Here is a 16,085-nt window from a genome sequence, read left to right as displayed (position 1 = left end):
TGGGTGTGGATATATTGGGTGGTATCATGTTCTCACTAGCAATATATAGCCATTTAGGGAGTTCTTTCCTTGCATCTTTTAATTTGGCTTTCTACTCTGCCTCTATTATACTTGGAAATTTCTTACAAGAAATGATAAATGAGCCCCTTTTCATCACTTGGGACACCCAGCAGCAGCAGAGTATCAATGACTGCAGAGGGGCTGATGTACTTCACATCAGAAGTAGTCAACGGATTTGATTGCCACGTACACAAATTACTGAGAGGGAAAATGATATCCACACTCTTTTGTTTTATATTGGTCACTTTTCTATGTTTGGAAATTGATTTTTCAGACAACAGAGGATCTAATGGATCTTTGGCTCTTCATCCCCTTTCACTTGGTTTCTTTGATGAGGATTTGTTAAGGAAGCATATTCTTGATATCACATCACACAGACTTGAGAACTTAGATAAGAAAATCTCACCCAAACGGCTAAAATGTGAGTCTTAATTGGATGGTCTAACGTAGGATGATAACAAAATAAGCAGAGAGAATATGAGGATAAGGAACAGGAAGAACTCAAGACGTAGAACATCTCAGAGATCCTAAAAATACCTCTAAGAGACAAGAGCCTGCCCATTCCCCTCAACTGGCCAACAAGGGCAAATTTAAACTCATTTAGATTGTCATTTTTAAAAATAATGTGATATTTTATAAAACAATAAAATCCTAATTTTTCACAAGATTCTATAAAAATCATTGAGATATCTTCATATTTTATTTCTACTACAAAAATATAACAAAATTATCGTGATATATTCACATCATTTGTTCTAATTTTGTTCTTAAATTTTATTTTTTAGTTTTTTTTCTCAATATAAATCCAAGAGTAATAAAAAAAATAAAGTAAAATACCCCAAGATCCTCTCTGATAAATTCCCGAGATAAATATTGGTGACTAGGAAACTTTCTAGTGTACAATACAAACCCACTTAACATATTTATTTGATCAAGTGTAGACCATTGAGAGCATCCCTCATGTTTTCAGCACCCTTTTAAGCATAATACTAGAAATGAGGCCTATAAACAAAGAGAAGTAATCTTTTATGACTGCAATAGATAAAGACATTGGTGCAAAGCTACAGACTGATTCCATCTAACACAGAGTATCTTATGAGTTCAGGGCAAGTTTTTCTAAACAAAAAGTTGGATCTGTTCCTTTCCTCTCTGTAATTTTTTTTTTTGAAAGATAACATTTCCTCTTTGTAATTTGACCATCTTGGTCTTTTTTGAGCTTAATATAATCTTGGCTATCATTCAAAAAGAAAAAAGAAAAAAAGGTTGGATCTGTTTCACAAGTAGACAGTTCAAGATACTAGGTATACATGAGGCACAGGACAGGCAAGAAAATTACAAATTTAATATCTCAAAACTGTATTGCTTACACAGAACAGCTTGGAACTGTTTGATTTTCTTCCTCCTCGAGCATTTCTGTGGCTCGTATTTGCTCTTCTTTTTATTTTTCCGCATTTATATTCTGACTCCTCGGTCTTTTTTCCTTTAATGAAATATCTTTGCCATTCAAAAAAAAAGTATTGCTTACATATGATATTGTGCAACTACTAGAAACAAATGATCTTCTAGTAGAGATTCTGAACAAAGATGTATAAATGTTTGAGGGCTTGAGGTTGCAGTGGGTCTGTATAGTTTTGCATTTGTGGGACATCTTGCCTTTGATGTAATTCAGTTACAGCTATAAATATAACTATCATCTTAAAAAAAATTATGAACAAAGTGAAAGCACTTGTCTGGTAAGAAATCCTAGTGCATACGGGGTAAATAATCCAACTTGGGTTTATGAGTAGATTGTGAATTGTCTGTTGAAGAATACATACCACACCTGAGGTTAAGATCCGGGGTAAATAAATTCGGGTATGAGAAATATGGGTCATCCTCCAGTGAAATTTTAGTTCAGCAGAAGGGGCACGCACTGACAGCAGTTCAATTATCTGCAAAAAGAAAAGAAAAAGAAACAAGAAGAAGTAAAAGACGCGCACATTAGAAGAAAGCTACCGATTGCGCCATTAAAGGTTTGGCCAATAATCTAATTACTGTCAGATAACAACTTATATGACTTGGCGAATAACACCACAATCGTGCCCAAGATCGTCCTATGGAGAAACTTCTAGATGCAGTTTACCATTGAAGTTGGGCATTCTAACCTTCATTACTGAGTCTCGATTCCACTATGCACTTGAACAAATATCATTATCAAAATTTCACTCTTGATCTCGATCATCATAATCTCAACCTAGAATGTCAACAACAGATGCCTCACGTCAATGGGAGGTGTTGACATCAGTGTCTTTCATCATTCAAATCCTTGTTTCCATCATCTCCATTCTCTAATTTTGCTCTGCATAATGAATCCACACTCGAACTTAAAAGAACTCTTTTTTTATCCAATCAGTCGGTCCTTTTTGGACTCCTATCTCACTGATATATGGAAGGGGGCTCCACAGTCACATTTGCGCTAAAGTGGGAGTCCCCCGAAAATGGAAAAGTGGACAGGATTCTCTCCCTCTCTCCCCTCTCTCTTATCTCTCTCCTCCGTACCCCTTTGTACATAGGATTTCCATCCCTTTCCACTCTTAGGGCTTAAGCTTGGAGCCTGGAGTAGGGGCACTCTAGATCCTTTGTCATCTCTGCATTCGAGGGAAGCCACTACTTGAGCTTCTTAGGTTTCCATCTTAGGAAGATTGGAAACCGAGCGGGGAGTAGATTAAGCAGAGATATAGTTCTTTTGACCTTAAGGTAGATGATTCTAGATCCTTTGACTTTACATTTTAGAACAAATGATAATCTAATGACAAAGATCTTGGGTGGGATAAAGGGAAAACATTAAATATAGTTTTTGGTAAATATTACTTTGTTTTTCGCTTCATTAGGCATTTCACTTTTCCAACATCTCACTCCCTAAAATCAACTCCAAAAACCAAAATCCACTAAATCTTGTTATCTTCCTATTCGGCTCGGGTTTTTTTCCACTTACCACTGCACCTGGAACTTAGCCGACCCCAACTAGTTTGGAACAAAGGCTTCGTTGAGTTGAGTTGACTACTGCACCTGGAACCAAACATAAATCCAAATCAGAAAACTTTCCTCTTTGTTCAATCCCCCTTACGGGCTTCTAAATGGATCTCTAAGGTGCAACGTCTTGATTCTTTTGGTGTGTTGTCTAAGGTTCTATTGGTATAATGTCATGGACTTTTTAGTAGGGCTAGGGATCTGTGTTGCATGGATTCGGATTCGTGTGTCGGGATCCAACACGGTTTCAAGGTGCCAAGGAACAATCCTGCATTCACAATGGAAAATCTTATTTGAATCCATTTTACTCTTTCACAATGGAGAAAGAGATGGTTCAAGGATTCTTTTGACTTTTGCAAAAAAGAGGAGCATCATGTAGTAGCAAGAGTAAAATGGATTGAATCATTGGATTATCCATAATGAGGTTTTAAAGAAGAGAAGCGCAGCTGCTTCAAAAACTCATGTGGCTCCACATTTTTGGTAGGGGTGGCAACGGGGCGGGTCGGGGCCGGATGTTGGGGTCCCCTTCCCCTTCCCCTCTGCGGGGAATTTTCCCCCTCCCCTTCCCCTTCCCCTCTGCGGGGATGGTGGGGAATCCCCCTCCCCTCCCCGCGGGGAATATCTAATCCCCTTCCCCTTCCCCTTCCCCTTCCCCTCCCCGCATCCTTCGGGGACAAAATCCCCGCCCCGCCCCCTCTTTGGAACCCAATCAAACCAGCAAACAGAGCTTCTTTCTTCTACGTCCATTACAGACAATATTGTGATGAATGCTATGATTCTATTCATGTGATCAACAAACAGATGGACAAAATCAGAAATGCATGGATGAGACAACAAACATAAATAACAACAGGACCTCATCTTTCAGCAATTTTCTGCATAAATTATGGAATGATAAATAGGAAATGAGCACCAGGATTACCTTCATTAACAGACAGCCAATGTGCAAAAAGTAACTATTTCAGTAGTCACAATGAACTTTAAAAGTCCATAAGTGGGCGCTCACACACGCAAAATAATGTTCATTAATTCATTCTGTATAGCATGTTAACCCCCAGATGAGCATGAGAAATGAGAATGGAGAAGAGAACAAAATCAACAAATGACTTATTTCTTTAACTGCAATTCAATCTAGTGCTGACATGAAACAAATTTCTAGTAGCTAAATTTTTCTTGTTGAAAATTAAAACCTGCAATCCAACCCTAAAATTTTGTTGGCACTACGATTTTTTGATAATTGCATACACTCAGCGTCTCAGGCTCTCAGCTTGTCTTTATTATTTCAACATCTGTGAAAATGTTATTATAGTTCCCAAAATGCTCTCAGAAGCTAATTAAAAGGAAAAGACAAGCAAAGTTTATGTTTGGGGGAATCTTGTAGCCGATCCACAGAGTTTCTAGTAGTTTTCCTTAAAAAAAACACTTAAAAATTTACAAAAAATGGCATTGATTAGCGGGGCGGGTCGGGGTGGGGCGGGGCGGGGCGGGGACAACTCCATCCCCTTCCCCTTCCCCTCCCCGCACCGGGGAATTTTTATAATCCCCTTCCCCTTCCCCTTTCAAATCGGGGAATCCCCTCCCCAAACGGGGCGGGGCGGGGCGGATCCCCGCTTTTTCGGGTGAAATTGCCAGCCCTAATTTTTGGCGTGATCCAAAGCATTCATTTGGAAGGCCCTTCCATGAATAGGGTGTGTACCAAGAATGAGCCCTTTAGGATCATCCTAACCTTGCCATTTGTGGAGGGAAAAAATGGTAAGAAATAGTGTCTGTCCATTTTCCCCTCCACCTTTGATTGGGTTAGGATGATCCTATAGGGTTGATTTTTTGTACACACCCTATCCATAGAAGGGCCTTTCAAATGATAGCTTATCTCAGCAGCTGCGAAGGAACACTATTCTCTTTCAAGAATTCTTTTAAGTCACACCACTAGTGACCAAAAGTTTTATCCATAGGAATGTCACACACCAACAACTTCCAATCTGTAGAAGTGAATAAAAGTAGAGGCTTCAAGTGATGCCTTTTGATGTTTCTTCTGATTCCTTCTTTATGAGAGAAACCAAATCTATTTGAGTAAGCCGGTTCAGAAACTAACCATGTTGATGAAGAGAAATTGTAGAAGTTAATTATATCAGTCTGAACATCTTTCATTATGTCGGATTATTGATCCTGTGCGTCAATTGTAACAATAGCAGTTCGACCTAAACCACTATTTATGAGGACATTAGAAACCGACAATACCCCTACTGAAGGCAGAGTCATCGGTTTGAGAAGTATAGAAGGTCAACATGCACCAAAAAAGAGATAAAGAGATTAATAGTTAATCTTGTTTTGTTTGATACAAGGCCAATGAAATATACCCAGATCAATTGGCAATTTTAAGATGCTGAATCTCTGTTTTAAAAGTAAAATGGGTTTCATTTCATTTAATTGAATGACATGGTTTCATAATCTTCTCAACTACAGTGATGCTTGCATAAGTAACAACAAATTAGAAACAAAGCTTACCATCTTTCTGGTTGGATCTCAGCTTACCAAGAAACAAAGCCCCAACAAAGAAGAACAATTTGGAATAGATGTCTCCCGCTAACCTCAGTTTATAAATCAAAAGATCAAAACTAAACATCAAACAGCATTTCCACCGGAATCGAGTCCTTTGGGTTGGTTAACTTAAACTTCAGACACCCATCTCTATCAAGAAATTAGAAACCAAATGGGCAGAAAAGTAGCATATTCACCATAAACCACTACTTGGGCTGGTTAACATATATCATTTTCTTCTTCTGTTTGCAGCTTCCATTTTACGAATGTAACCCTCGTACACATCAGGAGACTAATCTTTATATGGAAGCACATATGCCTCCAAAAACCGATTCTCTGAAAGGCAAACAACTGTATATAGACAGATTCTTCTTGAGCAAATTCTTCGACTTCAATTGCGTGAGAACTACATGCCGAGGAACAATCCTGCATTCCAAACTGAACATCAGAAAGCAGGGGCGTCGGGAAATGTCGGGAGGCTTGTAATCAAGCTCTTTCAAAAAGAAATCCAAGCCCTTTCGGATCTTTGCCTCTGATAAGCCCAGAATAAAAGGTTGACTACAAAATACAGTCACTATATCCGTTATTGTCCACCCAAAACACTCGAAGATCCGAAACTTGGATTCTACCGTCTGTTTACTGAGCGAGTCGATAACATAAATGCATGGACAAACATTCTTGACTCGAGAGAGAGACTGAATTCTTGTTCAACCCTATCAATGAGATCATTGAGCCAAACAGGATTGTGCAGAAGGACTCTGGGTGACTGTAAGAGGAATTTCTTGATGTTCTCATCAGAAAAACCATGGTTCTTTAGAAATGAAACATTGGGTATTATTCTTTTCTTGACTGGCCCACTTAGGATCCAACCCGACTTTTTGAGGGCTTTGATTACGCATTCATCAGTGTGACGAAATAATCAAAGGAAATCGATGGAACGTAAGATAAATGAATTTAAACTTCTCTTAAAAATAAATCGATTCCTAACAATTAACATGGTAAGATCAGACTCAGATATGCCCATATTTTGAAATACCTTAACCTTGGGTTCCAAGCTTTTCTCTACACTGCTAGCAAGCAATATGGGTCTCCAAGATATGAGAAATCTGATTTGGGTATCTTCGAGACCGATTTGTTCCAAGAAACTGATGACAGATTCTGGGTTTCTGAGAGATTTCATGTGGGTAAGCTCTGCAGATGCAGCGTTTGCTTTATCTAATGAAAACCCACATCTGTTTAAAAGATAATCGGCCATGAATGGGGTTTGGGGAGGTGGGTTTTTTGTAATAGCAGTTCAAAATAGAAGGAAACGTCTGCAATGGTGAAAATAGAGGATGTTGTTGCGGACATGGTAAGAAAGGGCGTAGGACATTGTGATGGGAGAATGGAGTTGCAGAGATTGAGGGTTTCTAGGGTTTTAAAGGAGAAGAAGAGCCTCTTTTGAACTTTCGAAACTAGGGAACGAATATAGGGGCCCGTTTGGATGCCGAGAAGATTTTGATTTGGATTTCTCACATTTGTAGCCCTTTTTGCATTGTAATTTGGATCAGATCAAATTCTTGAATTTCTAATTCAGCATCTGACAGTGAAAAAAAAATCAGATTTCTAAGTTTGCTGTGGAAATAAGAAATTGAAAATCCACAGATCTAGCAGTTTCCTTCACCCTCTTTGCTCCTCTCTCTCTCCCCTCCACTAGGAAGTACCCCCTTCCCTGTCTCTCTCCCTCTACATGAGCTGCCGGATCTATTCATTTTCTACTCAAAACTCAATTCCAAATACTGTGGAGGATGATGTGTGTCTTAAAAAGACATTCTTGTTTTTATCTCAATTTGACAATGATAATCTTCACCTTTTGAAAATTTAGCAAGATTTGAAGGTAGTAGTTACCATTAGTAAGGGTAATTTCAGGATAATACAACAACAAAAAAACAAAGGCTCCTAGAGACTACAATAAATGGAGAAGCACATAGACCAAAACATGCCAAGGTCTAAAAATGGGCTAGAGGCTACTCTCACCATGAAAACCCAACGTTTTACCATTTTTTTTTTTTTGAAAATTGACATATATTCATTGATACCATGAAAGTTACATTAGGGACCAGGAGTCCCAAGTATCGTTACATAGTATCAGAGAGGGAAATTCAGGGCATACCCTGAATCACCAAGAGGGTAATTCAGACTATTAAATCCTACACATACATAGAATGTATCTTCAACCACCATATATTCTTCCCCAAGAGCACCCAGATATCTATCCAATTCTACTACTACCTCCCCTATTCTCTATCATCAATTTTCCTTGAAAATCCAACCCCCAAGAGTACATATCTTCAACTCCTCACTCCTTTAAAAGAGAGTTTTCAGGCAACTGTGGCTCCAAAAGCAAAAGACCACAGTCTCACTATTTCCCCCAGATATTTACATTGGCATTTTGTCAGCATAAGAACCTAGATTTATATATACTCTGCTTCAACGACCGTCCAGATCTTCCCAACATTCCCATTCTTTTTCAAAAAACCAAAAAATAAAATTCCCAAGAAATCTCATCCAAATAAATTATTACCCCAAAAAGTTTCCCAAAAAGCCATCTATCAAAGACCCTTTGAAACAAAATACCAAAACTAACTGTGGCTCGAAACTTTCACGCACAGTTGCTCAACTCCATTAGTAGGATCCCAATATCTAAATTCCAGTTCCATGTCTTTAGAGAAAAAACTTGAGGCGAAATGCGGGTAGGGTACCTCTTCCACGGATTCATCCGGATTGCTATCAATTCAGATATCTTGCGAATGCAAAGAATTTGCTTCGCCTCCCATTCGAGCCAAGGTTTTACTAAAATGATATTAGTAAAACCCAAGGTTTTACTAATATCATTTTATTCGTTAAACCTAGGAAAAGCATTAATGAGATATTCCAGCTGATATAAAATCCTCTTCACACACAAGCACTGCAACATTCTACTTGAATTTAGCCAGCAAAATAAAATCCTAGTCATTTACAAGTTGCTGAAAAATCCCATGCAAATGCTATGTGGTTACAGAAAATTCAAGGTTAGTTCAACAGGGTGTGTTGAAACAGCCTTTCAAGTATCTACAACTCTTTCCCTACTGTTTCTCACAACATATTTACAACTCTTATCGCAGGTTTCATCCGGAGAAATCTCTTTTCCATAATTCTCCTAGTAAATTTTCTTTGTTGTTTGGTTTTCTCATAAATGAGGAAAAAATTTCCATTTCTTCCAATTTGTCAACTACTTGCTACTGTCATCTATTACAGTAGCAGGACAAATTTTCCAATGCTTAGTGTACCATCCCTTTGAACTATCAGAAATGTTTTTCCCTTAGCATGAGATGCCTCTGAGGGTGATCTTGGCAATGGGTAAGAGAATTCTCACGAGTCGAAAGATCAAGAGAAAATTTGGCATCTTCTTCATAATCTTTAAGTAGATCAAGAGAAAACCATCTTGTCTTGTAGTATTTAAAGAGCTGTCAAAAGGTTAGTACATTTCCCAAAAAGCTCTCTGGGAGCCAATTAAAGAAGAAAAGACAGCTGGGTTTGTGCAAATATCAAAATATAGTTGCGCTGAAAACATTTCCCTAGATAAAAATCCTGATAACATTTCTTCGATGTCATTTGATGCGGAGAAATCTCCACCTCTGCTCTTCTCATAAGCCTGTTTTATGATCGGATTATATCCCGCTTCTAATTCTTTCAATCAACCCTATGAAACTTACCATGTTCTCTGGATCTGACTTAGCTTGTTAGAAATCTTGGAATGGCTGATAAGCCCATCTTAGATTGCTCTCAATCACCACAACTGCACTGTCGACCCTGCAAACAATCACTCAGGATCAAGGTTTTAAATTTCGGTTTCGGTACTAATTTCGGACCCCACCGAAATCCGAAATTTGGTACTTCGGTTTGAAATTTCAAACTGAATTTCCGAAATTTAACATTTTTTTTTTAAAAAAAATGGCATTTTCTCGAAATTTCGGTTACAAAGGCCGAAGTTCAGAATTTCGGTTTCGGTCCCCACCAAAATTTAAAACCATGCTCAGGACTAGACAGCAAACAATACCAATTCAACACCAAAGATACATTCCAATCAATGCTATTTTAGGGCCATGCGCAATCCAAGATAGACCTAACAAATGGATGGTTTAAACCAACAACGAAACCGTCTACATGCAATAGGAAAGGAAATATCTAAAGCAAACCCAAGAAAGTCTACAGTTTTACCATAATACAAATGTAATTCAAGCAAATCAGATTAATCTTCCATCTTATGTAATAGATTCAACAACAAAGACCATATTCTACAGTTTGGCTGTGCATCAGCCTTCTCATCATGGGGAAAAAAAAGGTCTAGAAGAACACTGCAGTCACCCATTCTCTTAAACTAATCACAACTGTAGCATCTGAACAACAAGAAACATTTAAAACAAATGGATGGTCTAGAACACAACAGTCAACATTTCTCTTCAACAACAAGCAACATTTAAACATTAAAGGTGTTGAAGAACCAGAGCTTATGTACTGATAACCAAGAGAACCAAAGTTCACTCAAAGAACCTCAGAAAATTTAACTAAAAAAAAAGGCCACGTTTGGATACCCACAAGATTTAGATTTGGATTTCTCACATTTGCAGTTGAGATTTGGAACTAGATCAGATCCTTAGATTTCCAAATTAGCTATAATAGTGAAAAAAAAATCCGATTTTCAAATCTGTTTTGCAAGACATTATTTGGAAATCAATATTTGTGGCAATTACCTTCACCCTCGCTTCTCCTCGACCTTGCTGCTGCAGCAGCGAGACGTCCCTTTATAAGCCTCCATTTTACAACCGAAATGAAATGCAAATGAAATTAATTTTTCTAATCTAAATGCAATGCCACTTACCCGCAATGGCGGGAGCCTCGTGCACACTGGACCGCCCTTTTTTTTTAAATGCAATGCCACTGAACCTATGAGTGTATGTGCCATTGACAGATGGCACTTATTAGTGCTAATGACGACTAACACGTAGTTTAGGCTCCTCTTCAAAGCAAACATCTTCTTAGCCCTTGCATTGGCCATAGGGTGGCCCACCATACATGAATTAGACAAAACAATGCTAGGATCCCCTGCATCACTTTCCTCGTTGTTCGCAGTTCAATTTAAGTTGCTCCCACCGAGAAGAAGCTCGGCCACACAATTTGATTGTAACTAATTTTACCTTCCAATCGTCGGGAACATTTGTGAAATCGAAGGTCCGCTCCACAGTTTGCAACCAGTCGATGAACGCTTTAGGTTGAACGCCCCCACAGAATTCGGGTAATTCAATGTTGAAGCCCATCTCCCATCAGCGATCATCCAGGCGCCTATCTTCTTCTCGTATCTGTGGTACTCTTCGCGGCACTTGGCCATGGAGTGGATTCTCGAAGACACCCTCGGATCCAAAGGCATCATCCTCATGGTTGCGGGCTTCGAGTAGCATAATCCTTTGCATAAGATCTTCTACCTGTAATCGAAGTTGATCATTCTCTATAGCTAGGCTGAGAATCTAGAGGGGTGATGATCTCCTCAACTCGTCGTGTACGAAGCAACAACAGCATCTTTGCTCTGATCCTAACTGACGTCAGGACGATCGAACAGAACACAAGTGAAAAAACTTGCGAGGATTTGCTAAACAATTTGTGGGCTTTGAATTGCCTATGTCACGATTTAGGAGAGAACTACACAACATACAACAAAATGTGATAGTGCCAAAACGTTGCACAAGAAAACGTCTAAGAAAAATATCCCCTTTATCGTTTTTCCATTACCTTTTATCAATATGTCATTACAAGGTACAAAGAAGAAATGTTCCAAAAGGAAGGATGCAAGAAAAAGAAACATGCAAGTTCGTTTGGTGGTTGTTTAAACAACAACTCGATGAAATTAGATGCTTCCAAACTTATTAACCAATATGCTTTATAGGTAATAAACTAAACTTTCTATTGCTAAAGTGAGAGCAACTAAATGTGATAACTTGTTATAACCTAAAGAAAGAAGGTAATAATAATGCATATGCTAAAGTAGGTAATGTTCACATGAATATAATAACATCCTAAAAATATGCTAATGTGAGCATATGCAAGTTCACGTGAATTCCAAGCACTAGTGAGAGCAATGCAAGCCCAAACATGTAATTAAGGATTCATCTGGCGCGTCAGTTTCGGATGATCCATCCACGCCATCCAAGCGTCCGCTATGTACGTGTATGCTCCTGCATCAATACTAGCGAGAAGGCAGCGAAGCACTACTGGCGACTTGCCACTGCCTCTGTTGGTTGTTGGAGTAGCTTGAAACACGAGCCATCAATGGCTTGCCAATGCTTTCTTCGTCGGCGTATGAAAAGGATGAGGAACACGAAAGGACAGCCTGATCTTCCTCTTAGTATGGTCTCTGTCTCCATGGATGACGTCGAGAGAGAGCGAGAGGTGGGTGGGTGTGCGTGTGTTGGGGGGGGGGGGTCGTCATGGCAGAGAGAGGTCAAGGTTGCCTTACTTCTGTGTTGTTGCACCCTCTTAAGAAATCTGGAAGCGAGGGGGCAGGTTTGCTGATCCTCAGGACTCTGGAAATCACATCCAAGATTATAGAGAATGGCATAATCAATGAGACAGAAATTGTTGGGTCAAGGTGACTGTAACAATAATATAGTTCTCTGTGATTCTTGCTGTTTGTGATTCTCGCTCTATTTTCCATGGTCCCAAGGAGAGTATCTTTGCCTAGTTGATCATGTTACTTGAATCACCTTCAACAATTAACTGGACTACTGGTCTTCCTTGAATATAAAAATGCCCTCAAAGCAATGCCTTGAGCTCCGCTTCATTAGAATCTGCCCTACCAAGTGGCCAGGAAAATACCTTGAACAATGCTCTCTGAATTTCTTAACACATTTCCAATCTCGTCGGGCCCAGGTTGCCTCGAGAGCTTCCATCAAATTCAATTTTACAGAAATAGGAGCAGGTGGGGCTCGTTGTGGATCCTATGTGGCCCTTGGCACTCTGTTTGTTACTTCCTTCCACCCATCTAAAAAATTCATTGACTAGCAACTCCCCAAAAGGATACCTTGATGATTTCCCATTGGAAATGGAGATATCGACGCCCGCAATATTTCTTCCACTAAAATTTGCTTTACATGAAAATCCTCTCATTTCTTTCCCTCCCAAATATGCATAACAGCATATGGATAAACGAAGGATGGAGGATGAATTCGGTCGATGAGCATTATGAAAATCCAATTATGATATCTAGCCTCAAAAAAAAAAAAAAAAAAATCAGTAAAAGGTGACTTTCAAAGAATTTTCTCATTTGCACCAAAAGATCTCAATTTCGTACTTCATCATACATGTATCAACCACTTTTGGAAAGCCTAAGATGTCTTGAAACAAATTAAAATTCCTACCAAAATCTTATAGAACTACTCACAATGGAGAAAGAGATGGTTCAAGGACTCATTTTTCCTGTTTGAAAAAATGAGGAACATAAGATAGTTGCAAGAGTGCAGATTTATTAGATTATTGATAATGGGGTTCAAGGATTCCTTTAAGTTGCACCACTAGTGACCAAAAGTCTTATGCAGAGAAATGTCATAATACACTGACTACTTCCAATCTATAGAAGTGGATAAGAGTAGAGGCTCCAAGTGATTCCTTTTGATGTTTCCCCTGATTCCTTTTTTATGAGAGAAGAAACCAAATCTACTTGAGTAAACCAGCTCGCAATGTAACCCCGTTTATTTCATAGCAACTGTAGTAGTTGATAACTAATAGTGTAAACATCTTTCTATCTGTCAGAATATCAATCTTGTGCGCCAATTGTAATAGTTGCAGTTAGACTTGAAACCTATTAATGAGGACAATAGAAACCATAAATACATACTTGAAGGCATTGCCATCCGTTCGTGAGGCCTAAACATGGCACATGTGGCTCCACTTTTTCGGTTTGGCCATTGCATGTGGATTTTGCTATCAGGGAGGTTTGAACCCAGGCATTTGCTCCGATACCATGTGAAACAACCAGTTACTCCAAAAGCTTAAGCTGTTGGAGAAGGCGTTATTTAATCTTTTATACTTTAGCAGAAACTTACAAGGCTAATAAAACATACCCAGATCAATAGGCAATTTCAAGAAGATAGAGTGTTGCTTTAAAAGTAAAATGAGATCCATTTCAATTAATTGAATGACATGGTCTTATAATCTTCACAACTACAATGATGCTTGCATAAGTAACAACAAATTAGAATCAAAGCTTACCATCCTTGTGGTTGGATCTCAGCTTCCCAAGAAAGAAAACACCAATAGAGGAGAAGAATTTGGATTAGATGCCTCTCAAACACCTATCTTAGGCACCAAATAGGGAGAACAGTAGCATTTTCACCAGAATCCAGTCCTTGGGTTGGTTAACTTAAACTTCAGACACCCATATCAAGAAATTTGGCACCAAAATAGTTAGAAAAGTAGCATTTTCACCAGAAACCAGCACTTGGGTTGCTTACTTAGAGCATTTTCTACTTGTGCTTGCAGATGTAACCATTATACACATCGGGAAACTCATCTTTATACGGAAGCACATATGCCTCCAAGAACTGATTCTCCGTACGGCAAACAAGTGTATAGAGGCAGGGATTCTTCTTGAGCAAATTGTTCGACTCCAAGTGCATGAGAACCGCATGCCGAGGAACAACCCTGCATTCCAAACTGTACATAAGAAACTTGGGGCATCGTGAAATGTAGGAAGGCTCGTAATGGAGCTGATTCATAAAGAAATCCAATCCCTTTCGGATTTTTTCCTCTGATAATGCAAGAATATGAGGTTGATAACAAAATGCAGTCACTATATCCGATTTCGACCACCCAAAACTCTCAAAAATACGAAACTTAGCATCTACAGTCATCTTACTGAGCGAGGTGATAGCATAAAACGCACGGACAAACTTTCCTGAGCCCCGAGAGAGACCGAATCCTTTTTCAATCCGATCAGTGACATCCTTTAGCCACCTACGCTTCTGCAAAAAGACTGTGGGTTTATGTAAGAGAAATTTCTTGATATTCTCACCAGAGAAACCATGGCTCTTTAGAAATGAAACATTCAGTACCATTCTTTCTTGAATTGTCCTACTCAAGATCCAACCTTTTTTGAGTACTTTGATAATACATTCATCAGTGTGAAGATGTGATCGAAGGAAATCGATGGAAGGTAAGAGAAAGGAATTTAAACTTCTTTTAAAAATAAATCGATTCTTAACAATCAACATGGTAAGATCAGACCCAGATATGCCCATATTTTGAAATACCTTAACTTTGGGTTCTAAGGTATTCCCTACACTGGCAGTAAGCAATTTGGGTCTCCAAGATATGAGAAATCTGATTTGGGTATCTTCAAGACCGATTCTTTCGAAGAAACTGATGACAGATACTGGATTTTTGAGAAATTTCACGTGGGTAAGCTCTGCAGATGCAGCTTTTGCTTTCTCTATTGAAAACCCACATCTGTTTACTAGATAATCGGCCATCAATGGGGTTTTGGGAGTTTTATTGCGGACATGGTAAGGAATGGCGTCGGACATTGTGATGGGAGAATGGAGTTGCAGAGAGATTGAGGGTTTCTACTTTCTAGGGTTTTAAAGGAGAAGAAAAGCCTCTTTTGGACTTTAGAAATAGGGAACGAGTATCGGTCATATCAAATCCTCGAATCTGATGGCCGGGAAAAATTATGCTTAGAAATTTTTTCTTTCCTTGGAAAGTATTTTTCCAATCCAAACTTTTACCGGAAAAGGTTTGGATTGGAAAAATATTTTGCACACAAAAAAAGATAATTTGAATTAACCCTGTTAGGGGTGCAACTTGGGTCGGGTGGAGGCCAACCCGACCTGACCCGAGAAACCCTTTTTTCCAACCCGAACCCGACCCAACTTGATTTCCATCTTGAAGAGTTTCAACCTGAACCGACCCTAGGAGCCCTTTTACCAACCCGAACCCGACCTGAGCTCAACCTGACCCAACCCGAGTTTTTAAGGCTATAAAAAATAAATTTCATAAACAATGTCGGGTTCCACTTGGGTCAAGTTGCCCAAACTCTCAACCCGACTCGACCTGAACTCAACCTGACCAAAGTTTTTTTCAGGTTGAACCCGACCCGAGTTGCACCCCTAAACCCTGTCAATTCTTCCAGTTTTGGCTAATTTTTTTTGGAGAAATATGGTCTTTTTCAACAAATATTTTTCTATCGATTATTCTTTCCGAATGAAATGTCTTGAAATTACGGAAAGTTGGAAAAGTCTTTCCTTTCCCAGCTTTTCTGTCAGCCAAAAAAGTCAGCTGCCGAGGATGATGTGCCTGAAAAAATCATTCTTATTGATAATCCTAGGTATCCAATCTTACGCTTCTCATCTTTCTATCAAGATTGGAAGGTGATGAAGAATGGGAGCTAGGGCTGCAACTCGGGTCGGGTT

The 16,085-nt window shown here is 39.0% G+C and overlaps 1 protein-coding gene across 2 annotated transcripts; it reads right to left on the bottom strand.

Annotated features, from left to right (window-relative positions):
- Nucleotides 1-1,472: 1,472 nt before the first annotated feature.
- Nucleotides 1,473-15,314, bottom strand: LOC143889598 (uncharacterized). 2 transcript variants are annotated; one of them, XR_013254866.1, is made up of 2 exons: nt 13,888-15,314; nt 1,473-1,991 (listed from the first exon to the last, which is right to left on the bottom strand). XR_013254866.1 is itself a non-coding variant. In XM_077393863.1 (2 exons), the coding sequence occupies exons 1-2, from the start codon at nt 15,198-15,200 to the stop codon at nt 14,142-14,144; spliced, it is 771 nt and encodes a 256-aa protein (XP_077249978.1). In that variant the 5' UTR covers nt 15,201-15,314; the 3' UTR covers nt 13,778-14,141. The 2 variants fall into 2 exon arrangements, 1 of the variants encoding a protein (XP_077249978.1); XM_077393863.1 differs by lacking the exon at nt 1,473-1,991 and having other exon boundaries at nt 13,778-14,639; nt 14,928-15,314.
- Between the last annotated feature and the right edge of the window lie 771 nt (nt 15,315-16,085).

This window comes from Tasmannia lanceolata, unplaced genomic scaffold (assembly GCF_043159265.1).
Source record: "Tasmannia lanceolata isolate RefF3 unplaced genomic scaffold, GAP_Taslan_0.1 ptg000013l, whole genome shotgun sequence".
NCBI classification, from domain to species: domain Eukaryota; kingdom Viridiplantae; phylum Streptophyta; class Magnoliopsida; order Canellales; family Winteraceae; genus Tasmannia; species Tasmannia lanceolata.
The sequence above is the reverse complement of the archived record's forward strand: the minus strand, read 5'-3'. Positions and strand labels throughout refer to the sequence as shown.

Excerpts from the sequence above, each read along its gene's own strand:
- LOC143889598 (XM_077393863.1), bottom strand. The coding sequence starts at position 15,200 with ATGTCCGACGCCATTCCTTACCATGTCCGCAATAAAACTCCCAAAACC. Across the intron at positions 14,640-14,927 it reads CCTTAGAACCCAAAGTTAAG|AAGCGTAGGTGGCTAAAGGA; the intron begins GTATTTCAAAAT and ends GTCTTTTTGCAG.